Genomic DNA, 22,445 nt, shown 5'->3' on the forward strand with positions numbered 1-22,445 from the left:
TGGTTGATTTACACATATAATCTGATGAATGTGTTGTAAATGTGTATTTCCCCTAAGAATTACTCATAAACACACACGCACACATCTCTTTCCAGCCATTTTGCATTACCTTCTCTTGGAGGGTGGAATAATTTTCTGTCTTTTTATCAGGAGTATGGGGACTGAGGTGCAGAGTTTGGGAACCATATGTTTTATCATTATGCTTTTTATCTATTTCCCAGTTTTTGCAAAAGATGTTTTCAGTTTAGTCTAGTTTCATCAGGAAATCAATAATGAATCTAAGAAGGGTGACAGTAAATTAAGACACAGATGCAAAAAGTACTGCAGTATGAGATTTTTTGAGAAATGTATAAAACAGCATTGTCAGTATTAACTGAACAATATCCTAAATTTCTTTTGTTGTAAATATGTTACATATTTAGTTATTTTTAGCATTTTAAAACTGATGTGTGCAAATGACAGTATATTGTGATAAGCATTATAATTGAAATTATTTGAGTTCTTTGCTTTTCTTAAAATTAAGTGGTTACCACAAAAATTGAAATCAGAGAGAACTAAAATTGTCTCATAAAAATGCAAATTCATGAAATCCTCGAATACAGTAACTCTTAAAGATTTTGTATGCTTTTTTGTCATCATTTTGTTTCTCTGCACACTAATTTTTACCAAATGTTTAAAAAATTTAATATTATACTGTATTAATTTCATTCCTTCATAGACTCCACAGACAGATTTTATGAACTGCAAGATATTTATTTGTTGGTCATTGGCTCCTTTAGTCTATAGCCAGCCTCATGCATATTGTCTGCTCCTGACTTTTTGCCATAAGACCATTATATTAAAATAATATGAGTTTAAACATTTTTAAAATGCTGACTGTGAGCCCAGGACAGTGCAGAAAGCTTTGCATATATAATCAAACTTATTCTTCAAAGCAACCCTGTGTGGTATAGTTTCTATTATTTATCTCATTTACATCAGTGACTACCAAAAGCTATACATTTATTAGTGAATACATTGGTGATTGCTGCTAATTTAACTACAAACTCCATGATCTTAATCATTTTGCTACACAATCAAAAGGTAAGGACATTTTTGTTGCTTTTAATAAGTTTTGGAGGATTATTTTCTAAAGTATTGGTGGTACTTTTCACTGTGACCTTTGAGGGCACAAATTACACTCTCTTCTCCAGCACTAAGTTCCATCATTTTTGTTGTTGTCATTGTTTTATTTAAAATGGATAAATTAAGTAATTTTCATTCCCTTTTTTTTTTTTTTAAGTAAACTGAAAATACTTTCTATTTAATTAAAATACTTTTGTGGAATTGCTTTCTGCCTCTTTCATTTATCTTTGAGGATCATTGTTTTTCTTATCCACTTGTATGATCTCTTGTTTAAGAATTTAAGTCATCATTTATCCACAGCCTGTAGTCTTGCTCTCTGATCTAGTATCTTTGAGGATTTCTTCCCTAGACTTATAATCACCTTTCTTCAGTAGACGGGAGGTTATCTTACATTGACACACAGTACATTTATTGATCAACTCTGTGTAAGACCTCGCTAAAGTAATTTCATTTGAATCTTCTTTGGGTCTGGAAAGCTTCCCTTATCACATGTTAATCTTCAGAAGGACAAATCAAAATATCTTGTTAAAACAAAGATCTACCATTTTATATTAAGTCTAGAAAGGCTAAACTGTTTTAAACTTGGATAATAATGATCTTGTTATAGCTGCGTGCAGTTACTTACAGACTCCAGGTGCTAAAATCTGATGGGAATGCAGATGGACTCTGTGTCAAACCATAGCTCCCGTAAATTAGATTGGCTGCTATTTCTAGCATATTTTGGTTTCTGTTTCCAAATTATTTCTGAGACTTGTAAGCATTTTTAACCTGTACTTTGAGTATTTATTGATTAAGGAAAGAACATGTTTTTTTATACCATCTGGTGCTGAAGTGTTACTGTGACAGCATCCTCAGAGTTTATTTAAAACAAGTAATTTGAGGGATTACTATTCCACTTCAGATATTTATAGAAAAGGAGCTTCAGTTTTAATTTTCTTAATGATATATTAATGCACAGTATGCTCTGATCACTAAACCCTCAGAAAATATATTCCGTGGAAATGATTTTTTAAATTACACTGGCCATCTGTGTTTATGTGAGTTGGTCTGAATGGAACTAGATTTTAGGTATGTTATAAATGGAAATACTTAGTATGGTAGTAGTATATGAATCATGAAAAAATAAATTTCTCTGAGATAATGAGAATCTATTCTATCACTTTGATTATGATAGTACTAAGAGCAATAGCTATTACTTTTCTCCCAAAGTATACAATGTGCCAGACACTGATCTAAGTGAACACATATATTCTCTCACTTTATTTTCACAAAACCTATCAGATAGAATCCATTATTATCCCTATTTTATGCCTATAATCTGAAACACAAATAAGTTAACTAGGGCATTTATTTATGCCATCTTAAAACAAGTCAAAGAAAATATCAGTACCAAATCTAAAACAATGACAGAAAAAAACAGAAGTATGAGTGTTTGATTTTACATGATTTCAGGTTTTTGATTAAACTTTTTAAAAACTATAAATTTGAAGTCTAATGATAAGTAATATAATTTATATTCTTCAGAAGTAAAATTTGCAGTGTTATAGTGAAGTGTGTGTGAGTATGTGCGTGTGTATGTACTAATTTGTAAGAAAAAAGCGTTATTATATTTTTTCAAATGAAGAGAATGAATAAAATGCTATTATTTTTGAAATCATGAGTGTTTTTTGAGTCTTAGAACACTGATCAAGCATTAAACAAATTCTTATAGGTAATGACCATTCACAGCCCAGTTCTTGCTTTCCTAACTACAATTCTATATGAGTTTATAAATTCTGCACACTCAACTAGAAAGATATTTATACTTTGTTAGAGGTGACATCAGCTTTTTTTAACTGTTAAAAAACAATTGTGTACATTTTTCAACAATCTAATATTATTTATTATTTATTGATTTGGGAATGTACTATTCAAAATCAATACACATATGCAAATGTTCCATATTAATAACTATTAATAAATTGAGATACTAGTGCCATTAGTGGCTCAGTCATGTCCAGCTCTTTGTGACCCCATGGACTATAGCCCACCAGGCTTCTCTGTCCATGGGATTCTCAATGGACTGTAACCTGCCAGGCTCCTCTGTCCATGGGATTCTCCAGGCAAGATACTGGAGTGGGTAGCCATTCCCTTCTCCAGGGGATCTTCCCAACCCAGGGACTGAACCCAGGTCTCCTGCATTGCAGGCAGATTCTTTACCTTCTAACCCACCAGGGAAGCCCTACTGTGCCATTAGGTAATACCAATTACAGTGAAACTACTTACGGTTCATTCATTATGTTTAAACTGTGAGGGGGAAAAAAAAAGATCAAGGAATCATCCTCATCTCACAAAACTAATAGTTTAAAAGAAGAGGAAGGAAGACTTTCTTTAAAGTGCCAGATAAATGTTTTAGGCTTTTCAGTCCACTCACTCTCTGTTACAACTACCTAAGTCTGCCATGACAGCAGGCAGGACTCCTCCGTGAATGACAGATAATGAGTGTGGCTATGTTCCAATAACACTGTATTTTCAGATATTAATGGTATGCTAGATTTGGCCCATGGGCTATAATTTGCCACCCCTAAGTATGAGTACTTATATAAGCAGAAGCAATAGGAAGGTTAACATATATAAGATGTCAAAGACATTAATGAAATAAATGTAATGTTAAGGAAGTATATCAAGATTTGCCAAAGTATTGTACAGATGCTTTATCTACTCTTATAAATATTTTAATAATTTGAAATACTGAACTTTGACTTTTAATGCCTCTTTATAGTGAAAATAATTATTTGGAATATTTTTTAAAATACAGATAATCAAATTGGAAATAAATGTCACCGTTGCCATTTTAGTGACAGCCAAATTCTCAGACACTTAGTAATTGGAAAAACTAAAGTACTGTCTGTGCTCCAAAGAAACTATATGGAACTTTGCTAAGTTTTCCTTTGAGAAAAGTCCATTGGAATTTGATTAGGAAATACTTGCCTAATTTTGTTAGCATTTCCAAATATATTGGATGATTATATTGTATTTTCTTTTCCTTATTTGATATAAAATGAGTAGATATATTTCATAATTAAAGTTCAAAATAAGCAGAGTTTAGACAAAAGTCTTGGCCTGCTGATAGGTGGTATCATTACTGAGCTCATCCCACAGTTGTCTTGAAATCACTCTGAGGGAAATTTATAAAAACTGGAAGTGAATGCATTGAAACACTAAATAACTTTTGTGTTCTATTCTGCCAATAGCTTATGTGGTTTCTAACAATAAAATACATTATATTAAACAATTTACTTAGTATTTTCTGGATTTTTTTTTTACTATGAATATATGGAAAATTAAAAGAATATTGAATCTTGCAATATCCAGAAAAGTGCATGTATTGTATAGATAGGTTGATTTTTATATATAGCAATAGCTCTGTGAATATATTATGGAGATGCATTTTTTAAAATCTAAAATGTAAATTGTCACTGTCCATAAATGATTGGTGAAGTCATGTAAGCATAGCATTTTCAGTAGTCTATGATAAATGATGTCACCACTATAAGAAATCAGTGGGTCAAATGAGCAAGGCATTATTCTCCATCTAAATTTGTAGGTTCTACTCAAAAAATGTATGTACAAGGCTGTTTAGAATGTCTTTCGAATATAAATTTTGCAGGAATTTCTGAGGAAAGATATATTCAAGTGGGCTTATCGCTTTGTTTGTTTTAATTGGATAATCAAATACTTTGACTCATTATATTTCCTATCAAGTAAGCTCTTTAAGTATAATAAAAAGAACCATTGAATACAGCTCGGTATTTCTTAAATCCATGAAATGCTTCTTAACTTGAAGGGCATTGTGGGAAACCTAACTGTATGCATGTAGGGATGTTTGCTTTTAAGCAGCAAAGCAGACACGCGTCTGAACTGGGAGTGTCTGCGTGCTGCGCCGAGCGAGCGGGCCTCGTCCTCATCTTGGGCTCTTTCTTTGCTTTACAGCTGCTGCGATTGTGGCTGTGGACGGGCTTCTTCCCTGTGCGCTGTTGCCCATCCAAGCCTCATATGGTTAGTGTTCCCCGCCTGCCTTCACTCCTGCGTGCTGTCCCACCTATATGTATTATCGTCAGCATCCTTTTTTTTTTTCTTTCATTTGTGTACATTTTAGTAGTCAGTGCCCCAGTCACAGCTTAAAAGAAGAGTAGAATGACACTGTTCCGGAAAGAATCTTGAGGGATTTCCCTACGTATGCTTTCAAATAAAATATCCGTAAAGTGTATCACCCCTATGTCAAGCATTCATACTTCTCTTCCAAGACGTTTACTGTGGTCCTGATTTAAACCAGGAAGTTGTAAGATTTTAACATCTGTTTTACATTGAACATGTCACTGTTTATTTGTTCCATTAAGATTAAAACCATATTATACATGGAAGTAGAATGCTACTTCTGTCAAGGTGAAGTCACTTTTTCTGTCTCCCAGAACCATGAAATGAACATAAGTGGGATATTCTGTTTTCATAATCATCATGGATATATGTTGCATTGGAGAACAGAACCACATTTAATTTTAAACGGCTAACTTAATAGTTTTAAGCTTGAATTATTTCAGATATTATAAGTGATATTTCTAATTTGGTGCTAGTGAAGTAAAAAATATCCATATTTTGGGGGTCAGTGTCCAAATGGGATAGTCTTAATTATTTACAAATACAAATCTTCAGTATATATCTGGGTTATAGCTGTAAACTTGTAGGCTAGAACATAAGACCAAAGAATTCTCTTTACAGATTGAGAGAGTGGTGTGTGCTCACTCAGTCGTGATTGATTCTTTGTGACCCCATGAGCCTACCAGGCTCCTCTGTCCCTGGGATTTTCCAGGCAAGAATACTGGAGTGGGTTGCCATTTCCTCCTCCAGGGGATTTAGAGGGACTCCTACACCATAGTGCGCTAACTTGTAAAAACTGTCAGATAATTTCTGTCTAGATTAAGGAGTCTGAATCCCTCCACTACTATATGCTATTATTTGTAGGTAAAATTTGCCAAGAAAAGAACCGAAATAATTTTAGAGAATTAGAGGATTGTCTTGGGCCTTTAAAATTGTTACTTTTATTCTCTAGGTGTAAATTAATTTTTGTTGATTCAAAAAACTGTGGTGTGATTGAGTGTGTGTAGATGTGAGAAGTGGTGGAAGAGGTACCTCTGATCTTCTGAGAACAAGAGAGCATAAACACAGACTGATAAGAGTCATTGATCATTTTTTAAATCTTGTGAATTTTTTTTATTTGAAAAAAAATTTGAAGTTAATATGAAAGTACAGATTTGTTCCTGGGACTTCAGTGACAGACCAAAAACAAAAAAGCCCTGAAGTCTGGCTGGCAGTGGCTGAAGTATAATATAAATGGCTTCAAACTGTGATTTTTTTTTTTTTTTTTTACTGCTCTATAAAAAACTTAAAAATGGTCACTGAGTTGCTTATTCAAACTTGACTCTCAAATATGGATATTATAAGAGATAAAATCATCACTGAAGCGGAATAGATAGAATTTGGACAAAAAAAAATGACATCCTTACATACCTTGAACTAAACCTCAAAGATATCTTAATGGGTATATGAACATTAATGAAGCCATGTCTTAGAAAAGTGTTGGTGAAAACTAACTTTAGCTGTATTTAAATTTCTTGATGTTTTTAAAAATAGTATCTTTTTCTACTGTGTAGTTGACTTCAGGGAGTTTGTAAAATGAACAAATAAAAGAGGAAAAGTAGAAAGGTGGAACACTTCCTTCACAAGGAACACACCAGGAAACCTAAGAAAACACATTTTTTTCCCTAACATCTTCCCTTTTTTTCCTAACATCTTTCTCTAAAAATGTCAGTAATTTTGACTCGATGGGTGTGTTTGTGTGTGTGCATTTATCTTTGTGTGTGCATGTGCATTTGAGTATGTCTGTAGCACAAAAAAACAGAAGTTATTTAGCCACAAATGGGCTTAGGTACCCAATAAAATGGTAACAGTTTGTGTGCAGATATTTATGGAAGAGCCGTAACTTTTTAAGGCATTCTTAGTAAAACAAAACAAAATAAAACAAAAGAAACAAACTTTAATTGAGTTTACATAAATTAGACAACCAGAAATTTGTTCAAAATTATTGGTTGGGAAGAATGGAAGCTAAATATGTTTTTATTCTCTGATTTCTTAACTTTCATTTCATAATTCTAGACAGTTAAAAATAATGTTTCTTTAGATTAAAGCTTTGAGGAAAAAACAACCTTAGATAGTGGAAATTAAGGGCTGAGAAAAATTTTCCTACTAGAATCAGTAAAATATTATGAAACCTTGACCTAAAATCTTGTCTCTTAATCTTGATTATATAATTGTATTAGGATTTGTCAATTATCACATAAATAATTTCCAAGGAGCATTCTTTCATCATTTGTGAACCGACATATTTACAATTGCAGGACAGATGTTGGACATTTTGAGATTTTAGAATCTTGTTTTTCATTTATGAAAGACTACTCATGAATATGTGTGCTTGGTTTTGACCTTAATATAATGCAACGCTTATACATGAAAATTGCCAATTGTAAATATACTGGCTTTTAGAAGTATTTTAATATACCTTGTGGAAATCTCAGAGTCTGAAAGACATAATTTCAAAATTGTTCATCTAGATCCTTGGTTTTACAATTCAGATTTATGAAATTTTCTCCAGGGCTATGGAGTTCTGAGTTTTACTATTGTAGTTCCCACCACAAAAACATGTTCCATTATTTTGCAAATGCTAATTACATGTTGCTATCTTGATCTCAAATTATTTTTTGTCACTCTAGTTGCTTACTTTGTTGTGAAATCGGTAAACATAGGCATAGTGTTAATTTTTACAATATTCTTGCTTTGATTAAAATCTATACAGTTATGGATGATATTTCTGTAATATGTCTTAATGAAATTCAGATGCCTAAATTTTAAGCACTCTATCTCCAAGACTGCGTACATTTTTAACAGAAGTATTTTTTTTTTTTTTAATCACAGCTGGCTTGAGATTCTAGTCCTCCCACCCATCCAATCTATTTTTACAGGCATCGAATATTGAATTGATAATCTTCAATGTAAATGATATATTAACATGTGAAATATATTAATATTTATAAATATGAAGTTTCTAAAATAAAGTTATTATTTGACCCTTGATATTCATTTTTGTCTATGAATACACAAACATATATATATATATATATATATATATATGTATATAAAACATCATGTTTATTATAAGTTCTGAAATATCCCATAGTCCCAAGGTGGCTTTTTCTTACATTTCTTGAATTCAAACCCATTTGACTATTTTCTCCATTCATTAGGTTTCAAGCTTTCCAGTAGCACTTACTTCTTCTGAGGGGTGCACATGACAAGGAAAATGGAGTTCACTATTCTGAAAATAAAGTTGTTAAATTCTTATTTTGTTGATTTACCTACTCTGATTTTTAGGAAATCAACCTCATTCTTTTAGAAATTATTATTGCTTATTTTTAATAATATTTAAAATCAGAAGTACAAGGGATAAACTCTTCTTTCATAATTCAGAAAATAAAGCTGAAATAAACATATTTTTCTGACAAAAATGGTTGTGAATTGCGTTGAAACATTATTTTCTTAATGTTTCAAGGAACTATTTTTCTTTAGCTTAATTAACTGAAAGTTTCTTGACATTTGAAGTGAACAAGGTTTTCTTTTTACATACATTTCACAGATTATTTCATTCATTTACAACAGATTTCTGCCCAGGAGATATGTGGCAATACTATTCTATCTTATAGTTAGGAAAATACATAGAGAATAAAAATCATCCCTTATAATTCTAGACCCCCATTTAATGTGCTCATGGCAGACAAGTGTGAGGCTTTTCCACGCAATAGAGAGATAATATATTAAATTCCAGTTGAAGGCTTGCTATATAAAATGTAACTATAAACTGCTCCCAAACCCCTTTTTACAATACCTGTGGCACCTCAGACCATAGAAGATATTAAATGGGACTACTCTAATTGAGAAAATCATTGGTCATATGAACTAGTTCATTTATCCATGAACTAGTTTAAAAATTAATAGGAAATTCCCTACTCTTGCATTAGAACATAATTTGTTGAAAACAGGGAGACACAATCCTTACATGTCATAGTTTATAAAGTGTATTTCATGTCAAAATTCTAAGGTAATTAAAATTTAACTCAATAATGAAAAGTCAATAGTTCATCTTTGAATTCTTTAAAGTATTTCAAATTATTCATGTCTTCCCATTATTGCTAATTCTGGAAGGATTTGAAGAGCTTATTAATGAAACAGATTACAAATTCATATGTACTGCATTATTTTGAAAGTGTTGTTTATAAGTTTTTTCCTTTGTCTTTTAGAATATAGAAATTAAAATAATATACAAGGCACAAAAAAAGACCTAAGTTCACTTCTCACATGCTGTCAGCCATAAGGAGGTTAGTACCCTTGGTAGAATGTGAGATGGGAGCAGCTATGTTTGCCCTGCTTCTGCGGTATAATCATCACTCATTTCCTGGGCAGGAAAAGCATGCTTCCCAAAATGAGTGTATTTCCTTTTAAAAGTGCATCTGGGAATGTTCAGTAAGTGATAATACATGAGTTACATTTTTATGTAACTTACATTATCTGTAAGGAAATCAAAATCCCATACCTTGTACACAAATGCTAGTAGGACCGCCTATATATCTATCCAGTGTCCCATTTTACTGCATTTGCACTCACATTCTTATAGATCTGTGGTCCTGAAAAATAAAGCAATCTATTTTAAGTTTTTATTAATTATTATTAATAATAAGTTAATATTCACATGCTTCTTTATTTTATGGGCGATGAGTTACCTGAACTTTTATTAAAACTACCTTTTTTCAGTTGGAGAGAAACTTGAAGTGAAAAGGTCAAACTATTTTCCCACAAAGCTGTAACTTATTTTTTTTTTAAGATCCCAGCAATAAAATTCTTAAACACAACAGTATGCAGTGGCTGAGGTCATTATTATGTCAGAACAAGAGTGTGTGCATATATGAAGAAATATGTTTTGAAAAGAGGATACGATACAGGGAACTTTTCTATAAGCAAGACATATTGACTCTAATGTTTGCTGCAGCGTTTGCTTTTGAATATTTTTACTTTAAAGTATGGTAAAGCATTTCTTAATCCATCTGGACAGCAGAGGAGCAACTGTAGGCATGTCCATTTCTGAGCCAGGTACTGCATATGCTCACTCTTTCAGAAACATCAAAATGCAAAACCATTACTTCTTTCACCATTGCTTCCTCCCCACTATATTTAGAATTAAGGGGAAAGAGTATTCGTTCATGTTCATTTCAGTAGGCTAAAGTAAAGAAAAATCTGATTTTGTAGAGGTTATTGTGGAGTAAGGATCTACAATCTCCTTTTGCTCTTTTGTTCACTCATCTCTCCTCGTTGTTCATAGTAGTGTCATTTAGAAAGTTCTGATTCTGTTCTTCACTTGGTACTCCTTGAGGGCTTCACATTCCTACCTTATTTATTATCTAATCCTCAATTTACATCTGAGAACTAAATTACTCATTAGTACCTACATCCATTCATAAAGATTATTGTTTACTATTTCATGTCTATGGAAGTTTCAAATATCCAAATTTAGAATTAATGGCTTGGACTCTTTTTAAGAGCAACATTAATATCATCAAGGTTGTATTATTAAATCTTTAGGATGATATGGGGGAAAATAGATTTATCTCCAAATTAACCATGAAATCACTTATATAAGAAACATGACTCAATGCCTTTTAATAAGTTTCATTAATGAGTATAAACTATGCCTACATTTAATGTGATTTCTCATGCCCCCTCTAGTGCTAAAATAAAATAACATCATTTTCTAGAAGAAGATATGCATTAAAGGGTAGAGGATGATTCCTCTAATTACATTAAGATATTTTTAGCACAATGATATCAAAATCCATTAAAACTGTGATTGAAGCAAAATGAAGAAACTGTTTCTTTTCTGTTCAGAAAAAAAAAAAAAAAGATTCCAGAAGATAGCAGTTTTAATTTATATATGGAAGGGCATACTTATTGACTGTGTCTGATGGGTTAAAATGATGTATCTGGACAAGGTACAGAAAATGGTACTGAATGAAGAGGCTTCCTGCAAGGCTTTGTTAGTGAGGCTGAACCACTGCTTGAGTCAGTCTCTGCCAGCAGCACTTCTACTTGGCTGTATCTTGTTGAGGTTTGTTTTAATGGTGCTTTGGGGGTTTCCAGAACTTAATTTTATATGTTAATGTGACATGCAGCCGTATATGTTATAGAACTCCAGAGAAACCCATAGTCAGAAGTAACTCCTTCCTATTGCCCTCCTGACTCTCACCCTAGGTATTAAAATGTTAACTGCTCCTCAACAAGGTATTCCCAAATCATTTTTTAGATTAGATCCAAAGTTTTATTTCCATTTTCATATAAGGAATTTGCATGCAATTTAAATATCCATGAGGCTTATTTAATGATAAAGACTATTTGAGGATACAAGTTTCAAAGCTTAATTTTTTTCTGAACGTAGGAGAGTTGAAGGTGGAGTGGATGTTTGTTTTCTAATGTAAACTGCAAGAACTTGTATACTTTTTAAGTCTCTTTAGAATTCCTCTAATGAAGTTTTCTGTCAGTATTCTTTACATAATGTAAATCTCAGGATGATTTCTCACAATTGTATGTAGAATATTGTTGAAAATAAAAAACAGTATCAATACCTTCTCTGTAAAGGCACATACATTGATTGAAAGAAGAATGTAATACCTAAAATTATGAACAATATTAAAATAACAAATATCAGCTTGAATATATCAACTATTACTTCAGGATGATATTGTGTATTTGTTTTTTCTCTCCATTTCACTGTGGTGAAGTGATTCAAGATGTCTTGCATCTATGTGTTTTGAATACAATTTGAAAGGCCACCAGATCCCCATGGTGTGATGCTCCTCACCTAAGAACACTATATGTATTAAACACATTATTTCAAGTTTATTCAAATTTTGCTAGCTGTACTTTACTAATAAATTGCCAGTTCTTTAACATGATAAAATTAAGATAACTATATTTTTTTGTCCAAAATGGCACAAAAACAGGTTTTGTAATCTATTTTGTATGTGTAATTATACACTAGGAAAGATAGAGAATATAATAGGTTTTATTTTTATATCAAAATATACACATATTTAAGAAACATTTTAGAATATGAAACCAAGAACAGTCCCTCAGTGCATGTCAGCTGGCCCCTTCCCTTACATCCAATAGGAGTTCTCAGTCAACTTTTTAATGAAAATATTTTGTCAATCTGACATTTCAGCTATATTTTCTTTACGCAGAAATAAATGAAATTTTGTTCTTGATAAACACAATTTTTTTCGTAGAGTTTGGGAATAATAAATTCACCTCCTTAGGAGTTTCACTAAAAGTAGTTAAAATGTTTTTATTTTGGTTAATTGTTTTAATGTTATATTGTTGTTCATGCACTTCAGTATTCATCAGCCTATTCTCTCTCAAACACTTGTCATTATGTAGACTCAATCAGAATATCATCTACTCATTCATTTATTCATTTCATCAATGTGACAAATATTTTTGGTGCCAAGTCTGATCCGGGTGCCAGGTGACCAGAAATTTATAGATGAACAGTAGTTGCTGCCATTTAAGAAACTAACAATAAAACAAGAAAGCCAAAAAATATTCTCAAATGACCACATTGTATTGTCAACTGGAAATCTCTCCATGAGAGGAATACTGAAAACTATTGGGTTCATAGTGAGGAAGATTGAATTAAGCAGGGGTAATGGCTGGGGGGTGGGACATAAAGAAGGCAACAATTGAACTGGACTTGGATTAATTGGAGATTGTTAAGAAGAGCCTCCTAAGTGTAGGAACCAGTATACAGGAACATACGGAAGCATGGAGAAGTATCCTGGAGATGATGTAGGAAGTATGCATTGGGGCCACACTTAGGAATCTTTACTTTTTTATTGAAATGTTTTCAGGAGAGAGGTAACATAATAGAAGGGTATCTCATCTGTGGTAATGTGGCTGCAGCCATGTCTACTATAGTTCAGGAAAGCAGTTATAGAATTCAAGGGCATCAGTTCAGAGGCACTGATAGTAATTCAAATGAAAAAGAACAAGGCTTTAATTGAAGAAGGGGTAGAACTAATGAGATGGAAGAGATGGACCGTAAGATTTTATGTTATATAATGCTTGGGATTTGACAACAAATTTATTGTGAGATACACAAGCATAGGGCTTTGACCAGGTACCAAGGCCATGGAAGTGTTAAGAGGAAAAGAAGGAAGCAGATCAAGATTGAAAGTAAAGAGAAAGATACTGTTGTTGTTTTTTTTTCCCCGCCCAAATCTGTTGAGTGTGAATGCCTGGGGAATATTCCTATAAAGTAAATCTACAGAGAATAAAAATATAACTCTTGAAAGGATAAAATCAGAGGGATAGAGTTATTAATTAAGTTGATGGAAATGGCTAGATCGACAGGAGCGAACCAGAGAAGTCTGGGCAGAGGACATAGGGAATTGTCCATATAAATGAAAAGAGCAGTAAGAAACATCAGAAAAGGATTAGTTAGGGATATCAATTAATCATGGATTAAAAATTAAGAAAAAGTCATTGGATTTACAAATGAATATGTCATCAGTGAACATTAGAGGGGAAGCTTTTTGTGAGTAATAAGAGCAGATTTAAAAGGACTTACAAATTAGTAGAGAAAAACAGGAGAGACTAAGGTCTGGGGAGTGGAGCTGAGAGGGGTGCAGACCTTGGGAACTTGACAGTGATCTCTGAGTGGGTGCGAGGGAAAAAGAGCCAGCAGAGAAACTAAAGACTCCAAAACAAGAGGAAAAAAAAATTAAAAAATGATAATGTAAGGTGCTGAAGGGAGGAGCTATTGAATCAGAGACATATTGGGGCAGTTCATCTGAAAAAGGCAGGGGGCCTCAGAAGTGGTTAAAAAAAGTAAAAGAGGAAGGGAACAGAGAAGTGTCTGGTGTGTGGTGTATGGTGAAGTGATATTTAAAAATAGATTTGGAGAGCTTCAGACTTCTCAGTGAAATCTGGGCAGGAATAAGGGATACTGTCTGCGGAAATACGATTCATCCAAGAGTATTGGTGTTCCATCCTGCTGGTGTGAAAATCACTTAAGATTGCAGTCATTTCAATTGTGTTGTGTGCTTCTGGGCTTGATGTGATTCACCACTTGGGAGATGTGGCTAATCATGGCCTACTCTGTTCCAGGCGGTGTGGTTACAGCAAAGCCAAACAAGACCCGGAAGAGGAAAAGATGCATTTTCATAATGGGCACAGTAAGCAAACTGTAAAAAAAAAAAAAAAAATTAAAAAAAAAAGAAAATAAAGCAAAGTAGGGGAGACTTTATTGTTACTTTGGCTTCTTTTCAGGCAAAGATTTGTAAAAACTGACCAAAAATATTGTGTTAAAAAGTGTTTTTGGTACATTCCTGGGCTTGCGGTGTTGCTGGCTGACCCTGGGCAATACCTTAATGTTTTTTTCAGTTCTTTAAAGCAAACTCTCCTTATAATAATGAAAACAAAAACTTTTTGCTTTATAAAAAGTTGTTATATATCAAACTGTATTGCCAGGCCAATTCTAATTCCTAGCAATAGTCAATAGAAATATATCATTAGATAAAACCACCAGAATAAATGAATAAATTTTTCTTCTTTTTTCTAGCATTTTGGCAGGAATTTCCCTGAGCAGATCCTGTAACAGCAACCTTGTTGATGACTTGAAAAAGACTACACTTTTAAGAAATGCAGAAAATCAAGTTTTATTCATGAGCTTTAAAAATTAGCCTAAATGGGTTCTAATTTTATTATTTTAATATGTTCATTTTTAGATAGAGTACAGTGTGAGTTGATTTGCCAAGTAAATGACAAAAAGAGTGGGATTTTTTTTGTTTGTTTTTGTTTTTCTGCCATATCAAAGTCATGAAAGAATTTTTGAGTCCAATTTTCAGTACTATCTTGTTTACTGTTATTTATTCTCAAAAAATATTGTTGAGGGTGATATTGGTAGTCTTTAAAATATGATGAAACTGAGGCTCATAAAATATGAGAGACTTGTATAATGCCCTGCAGTAAAAATAGAGTGAATTTCTTTTTTTCTTTTGATTTCTATGTCAGTCTTATAGGACCAAAGCACCAGAAAATTTGTTTTAATTTATTTTTATAAAAACTAAATCATCTGTGATGAGATTTTAAGTAAAGCATAATAGAACAAACCGACAACTAAGCCAATAGCATTTCATTGTTCAGTTTGGTAAGCAAAAGTGTCTTAGTTTGCCTCAGAGACTGACTCCCTGAACATAACTGCTAAAAGATGTATTTATTCAAATATGTCCTCACATATGTACTTCATGGGTATGCCAGCAATCCAGATTTCTACAATTATAAAAGTGAGATAGTTGTACAAACGACTCCTATAACTCAGGAGAAGAGTCTGTCCTTGCAGCTCTGCCACTTCTAGAAATTAGGGATTTAAGCCATAGTTGCACGTTAATAATGTTTATAATTTCATTCATCCATCAAAAGCACTTCTATTTTAATGCCCATTTATTTTTGCAGTTAAACTGCCAGGAGTAAGAACTTATATTGATCCACATACCTATGAGGACCCCAATCAAGCTGTCCATGAATTTGCCAAGGAGATAGAAGCTTCATGCATCACCATTGAGAGAGTTATTGGAGCAGGTAAGACAGTGTGTTTAATTTGAACTTTTAACTTGTGTTTATATTATAGAGTGTAATATATCAATGTTCTGATCTAACTCAAGATGTTTTTAATCTTCTGTAACTGTCTTGCTTTCAAAGTGGTATATAATTGATCATATTTTACTACTACCCTCTACATAGCTCATACTTAAACCTGCAAATGTCTAGCTTATGAAAAAAATAAACCAGCAAAAATAAATATTCAAACATGGTGTTTTACTATCTACTATTTATTATATTTCATACATATGTAATTTGTAATGCCCAGAAAGATTTACAAAATTTAAGCATCCAATTATTTTGTGTATGAATCATCTCTTCACTAAGATTGTTTCCTTTTTGTCCTGCTATGATCTTTTCTTATTTTCTCATTAGTGTCACTGCTAGAGTAGAAAGCAAAGGAAGAAGGAAGTGATTTTCAGTCAGTTGCTTTTGGTTTCCTTCTAATGTTTCCATTAAGGTTTCTATATGTAAGACAGATGAAACTAGTAACCCCCAATGTGTTTCATGATCACCCATAGGTGTTTTTTTCCCTATGGACAATTAATGTCTTTCAGCAATGACAAGGAAATTTGGACTCCCATTTAATTTTGTTTTGTCTAAACCTTACTATTCTAAGAGAACTTTAGAATACTATTTTAGAGTAAAGATGTTTAATGAGTTTATGTGTTTTCTACATCTTTATCACAAGGTGAATTTGGTGAAGTTTGTAGTGGACGTTTGAAACTTCCAGGAAAGAGAGAATTACCTGTGGCGATCAAAACCCTTAAAGTAGGCTATACTGAGAAACAGCGCAGAGATTTCCTAGGGGAAGCAAGTATCATGGGGCAGTTTGACCATCCTAACATCATTCACTTAGAGGGTGTCGTGACCAAAAGTAAGTACAGTGGCAAACTGTGCATGTGTGTGTTATCATGAATATCTGAATTTCTTCTACTAGGTTATTGTTAATTTCAGGATACACAGAACACTGGGCATAATAATTCGATTAAGAATTTCTCTGATATTCAAAATATGTGTCCTATACTTCGGTGGTTTCTTATCAAAGTTGATCTTCAATGAACCTGAATTTCTGTTTATTATTTTAAACATATTGGATTAACTCACTTACTATGAATTCAGCACCAGAGAAAATGTTTCCAGATAAAAGAAGCAGTAAAAGTATCATTTTTTTTTCCTTTTGGCTCTTTCACTTTTTATCCTAATAAAAAATATTAACTTCAAAGTTTTGATTGAGGCATTGAAGTTTAACATTTAATAGGATTACTGTAACCCTAGATGCCTGCCACCTTTTAAGTGGCTCTTTATAGCCAGGTGTATTTCTTTTATTCCTTTTTTTGGTTGAGATATTTTAATAGTTCTAAAGAAAGCAATAACCTCAGAAGACTGGGAACGTTCCTTAAGACTAATTATTTTATTAAAGCAAATCCTCTTTTTACTCAAAAATAGCTAAAATTTCACATCTGTCAAATTCTTGTTAATTTCTTGTAAATATGGTTGTGTGTTGAGTGTTCCAGTATAAGGATTTCAAATAATTTTTCAGTCATCCAGTAAAGTATTTATGTGACACATAACTGAGGCCTTTATTTTCGTTTAATCCATTTTCTCTTTGCCATTCCTATGTATTCTCTTTCCTTCCCTTATTCCTCATACCCTACATACCACTTTGTAAAATCATCTGAAACATTTGGCAAGGAACACTCTTTAAACTTTCTTAAACATTGGTTCAACTTCCACTTTCTATTAATCCAGTTTTAAATGATATATGCCAAATATGCATAGCAGCAATGTATGTTCAATAAGTGTTCTTATTCTACAAAGTAATGTAATTGATTGGATGTCCATTTCTACCATTTTGCTTTTAAATATGGAAAACAAAACAAAAACAACAGCAACAATAAAGACGGCTTTTTCACAATAAAGAGGAACAAAAGAAACAAAAAAAATGTATCTGATTTATTACCAGTTAATTCTCAAATCATGATTCATTCACAGTAGGTCACAGATGAGAACACAGAAGAAAAAGACCTTAGCTAAGAGTATAATGTTGATGCTTGACAGAGCTTTTGAATCAGCCTGTTTTGCTGGAAGATTGTTTTTCTCTATGAAACAGAGAGATACACATCTCCAATAAGAATGCCTATAGAGGAACCTAACACAGAAATAAAATTACCTGCAGACATGTGGGTTTCTTCAAACTTAGATGTGTTTCTTTCCTCCACTTGATGCCTAAAAAAAGGTAAGGGGCAGGGGCAAGAGGCAAATGAGAGACAAATAAAATAAATATTTTTTGAGGGAATAAAATAGATTTTACAAAAAATCATGTCCTATGATGAATGGGGAGGAATATTTTAGGTTAGAATGTGATGTGAGGGAGAGTGTCACAGGGCCAGTAAAATGAAATCAGAACTTGAACGGGGCTATATTCTATCTGAAAGGAAGGACTTTGGAAGGACATTAGTGATAGCATATACGGGGATAGATGCTGTGGAAACAGGAGTTAACAGTGATTGAGTAGTCATTTGCTATGCAAAAAAAGGTATTATCTATTATAAAACATACTTCTTAATGACAGTCACAGTATAATAATATACAAAATCTTTGATTTATTTTATGTCTTCTTTTCATCCTTAATATGACTGTTAAATTCCGCTTCCTCGAATAAACACTGACCATGACTTCCTCAAGGGTATATGTAAAACTAAGGGCTATATGTAGGAAGCCAATCTACCCTGTAAAGAGTTAGGCTGTAATATGTAGAAGAGGGACAGATCGCTATTATGATCACAGAAGGCAGTACCGCATAATGGTCAAGAACATGGGCTAGGGATCTATCCGCTGATTTTAATTTTGCTTCTGCCATGAACTACTATGTGGCTTTGCACAAGTTAGTGATACATTCAGAACCTGTTTCCTCACTAATGACATGGGATAAGAATGCCTCATAGTGATGTTGCAAAGGTGACTTGAATTAATACAAGTAACGTTTAAATGGGCATGACACAGAGCAGGTAATTAATAAATACATGGTTATTACTTTTCCATTTATCTCTCTTCCTGGGCTCTGAAATTCTGCATATCCATGTCGTTACTAATCCATTTTAATTGATATGTTACCCTGCCTACATTGCCTCTTTCTCTGAAACCTAACTACCTTTGCAGTTCCTTCAAAACCTTATTCAAATTCCATCACCACCTCCACAAAATAATTCCTCATCACTTACCCCTGAAATAACCTCCTTCTTTTGAACACTGTGCTAATGTAAGGATTTTTGTAAATTTCTGCAGTATTCCTTACTTTGTCCAAACCTCTTATTCAGATCTTTCATTTATTTTTTTCTTTCTTGCATATATATTTTTAGCTCCCTGGCTAAAAATATTTGCTCCTTGAAGAAGCAGAAACATCCTAAATATTTATGTAAACCCATTACACTTAAACCTGAACCAATCCATGCCACTTTAGTTAATTTTGAGCCTCAATGTCACACACACAAAAAAAAATCATACCTACCTTATAAAAATTGTATGCAGATGAAATTAAGATATGTTTGCATGTGAATAAAATTAAAGATAATTGTATTAGTGAATAAGTATTTATTTTAATCTATTTAAGTAAATGCATCAGATAATAATAGTGTTAGTGGCTCAGTTGTGTCCGACTCTTTGCGATCCCGTGAACTGTAGTCCACCAGACTCCTCTGTCCATGGAATTCTCCAGGCAAGAATACTGGAGTGGGTTGTTATTCCCTTCCCAGGGGATCTTCCCAACCCAGGGACTGAATCCAGGTCTCTTGCACTGCAGGCAGATTCTTTACCATCTGAGCCATCAGGGAAACCCCCAGATAATACTATACAAGATCTAAAAATTACTATAGCTAATATTTCACCTACTTTTATAGACCCTTAATTTATTACAGAACTTGTTTTATGTGAATGGTTCTGGCTGAGACAATAAAAGACAACTAAACTTCTCAAAGTAAGACAACTGAATTTGTCATATACTATTTTATATGCATTTGAGACCTTTGTTTTTGGAAGCAAATGTCATCATCAACAAATGATCATCTTTAAATTCTGAAAGTCTAGTTTAAAAAACCAGGACTGTGGTTGAAAATACAGACTTAACATTTCCAATCTTCTGATCGAATATTCTCTTTGATGTTGCTGTCATGAAGCTACACATATGTGTAAAGCAAAATGTAAATATTTAAAATATTTCTTTGTCTTATTTGTTCTATATGAGTTGAAACTATTTCCCCTTAATAAATGTAGCTCTTGATGTTCAACCTAGGAAGTCTTCAACTTGTTTTTAATTTACCATGTTGCAACTCACTTTATTTGTGTCCTTAATTTCATGCTCTCTGATCTCATGCTAATTTATTCAGCAATTATTCTCAACCTGCAGCACACAGATAATGAGACATAAGTGCAACTAAATCTTGTGATTTTTCTGATTGAAGCAGAGGTGGGGAGCCTGAAGTAGCACTGCTCAGGGTGGTGCCATCATGAACCTTCTTTCCTGTATCACTACCCCACCTGCCAGAAACATGGGCCCTCATTCAGATTCCTTCTGTGATTTGTTATTAAACAGGACACATCATAAACAGATATATATTCTACAGAGGCCTTATGACAAATGATGTAAAAACCCACAGTTCTTGGCTTAATTGACTCATTCGCAATGCAAGATGCTTTAATATAACATACATGGAGCCACTTTTACTATTTAAATAGATTCAGGAAACAAAATTTAAGAGGGAAATTATAATTTATCCACTGTAGCATTCTTGGTCCTCTAAGATTTATTTTTCCCACCCATGGAAATATTATCAAAATTGAATAAATAACTATTTCAATTATGTCTTAGAATTATTCATGGTTATATCGTGTCTGTGTGTGTGTGTGTGTGTGTGTGTGAGAGTTAGTCGCTCAGTCATGTCCGACTCTTTGTGATCCCATGAACTGTAGCCTGGCTGTCCATGAAATTCTCCAGGCAACAATACTGTAGGTTACCTGCCATTAGGGATCTTCCCGACCCAGGGGTCAACCCCAGTCACCCACATTGTAGGCAGATTCTGTACCGTCTGAGCCACCAGGGAAGCCAGTTATATTTTAGTTCTCCTGTAAAATTAATAAATTTAAACAAAATGCTAGAGAACAATGAAAGAAATGTCTCCCTATTTTTCTTTCTGTGTCTGAGGAGATAGCACATTCAATGACAATTAATTGTTTAAATTGTGAGACAATTCCTACTTATTATATAAATTTGTAATTATCTTTCAAATATAGTATTTTCTATCTTATAAAGTCCATTTTATTTTATAGGCCCTTATTATATATTGCCCAGGGCTATTCCAACAGTCTTCAAACTAGTCTTGCCATTTTGATATTTTCCAATGGACATCAGTCCATTCCATACATTTTACAAAATCACTTTTCTCTCCTGCTTCATCACCAGGAGCAAACAAATCAAGCAGAATACATTTATTTTGATACTTGATATAATTTGGTCATATTTTCATATTACACTATTTCTTTTCCAGAATCTCTACCTAGTTCTTGTTCTTCCCCTTGGTTACTTCATTCAGCCCTAATATGTCCTCTCCACTTTCCTCAGCTCTACTTGACCTTCAAGATTATTCAAATATGACATTCTCCATGAGACCAGCATGATTTATCTTAATTTTCCCCTCTGTCCTCACTGTCTGCCTTGCATAGAGTAAGCTACTCAATAGTTGAGTAAAGGAAAGCATCCGAGCTCTACATTTGTTTTATTTTGCTCACCTCCAGGTTGCTAGATCAGGGCTTCCCCAATGGCTCAGTAAATAAAGAACCCACCTGCAATGAAGGAGATGCAGGTTTAATCCCTGGGTTGGAAAGATATCCTGGAGGAGGAAATGGCAACCCACTCCAGTATTCTTGCCTGAAAAATCCTATGGACAGAGAAGCATGGTGGGCTACAGTCTATAGGGTTGCAAAGAGTCGGACAGCTGAGCAACTGAGCACAGATGCACCCGTTTCTAGACCAGCACTCAACACGTGTAGGATTTCATGTATTTGTTGAATGAATGAATTCTCAGCCAGAGACAATCTTACAAATCCTAGTTGTGTTTATCTGCTGCCCATTATATCATAGTTATCTCTCTATAAATATATTATCCTACTACATGATGAACTTCTTGAAATTGCTATGTGTTTACAGTGCCTCTAGTGTCTGTCATAGGACCAGACACATTAGGTAACCTTAACCCTTTTTTTGAAAAAGACAGGATTGACTGGGCTTCCCAGATGGCTCAGTGGTAAAGAATCTGTCTGCCAGTGCAGGAGACATGAGTTCAATCCTTGATCTGAGATGATCCCACATGCCACAGGACAACCAAGCCCATGTGGCACAACTATGATCTGTGCTCTAGAGTCTGGGAGCTAGGCTAAAACTGTCACCCTAGAGCCCGTCCTCCGCAAGAGAAGCCACTGAAGTCAGAAGCTCATACATCGCAATTAGAGAGCAGCCCCCACTCACTGAG

General features: G+C 33.5%; 1 protein-coding gene across 4 annotated transcripts in view; it reads left to right on the forward strand.

Annotated features, from left to right (window-relative positions):
* EPHA5 (EPH receptor A5) overlaps nucleotides 1–22,445 on the forward strand; it is a 367,821-nt gene that overhangs the window by 303,875 nt on the left and 41,501 nt on the right. For 2 of the 4 annotated variants that reach the window (XM_061145872.1, XM_061145873.1), the window contains exons 9-12: nucleotides 5,098–5,163; nucleotides 14,428–14,495; nucleotides 15,775–15,900; nucleotides 16,613–16,798. In XM_061145872.1, the coding sequence (XP_061001855.1) occupies nucleotides 5,098–5,163; nucleotides 14,428–14,495; nucleotides 15,775–15,900; nucleotides 16,613–16,798 (446 nt within the window). The remainder of the gene's footprint in view (nucleotides 1–5,097; nucleotides 5,164–14,427; nucleotides 14,496–15,774; nucleotides 15,901–16,612; nucleotides 16,799–22,445) is intronic. The other 2 variants (XM_061145871.1, XM_061145870.1) reach the window with 1 other exon arrangement.

Source organism: Dama dama, chromosome 6 (genome assembly GCF_033118175.1).
Source record: "Dama dama isolate Ldn47 chromosome 6, ASM3311817v1, whole genome shotgun sequence".
NCBI classification, from domain to species: Eukaryota; Metazoa; Chordata; class Mammalia; order Artiodactyla; family Cervidae; genus Dama; species Dama dama.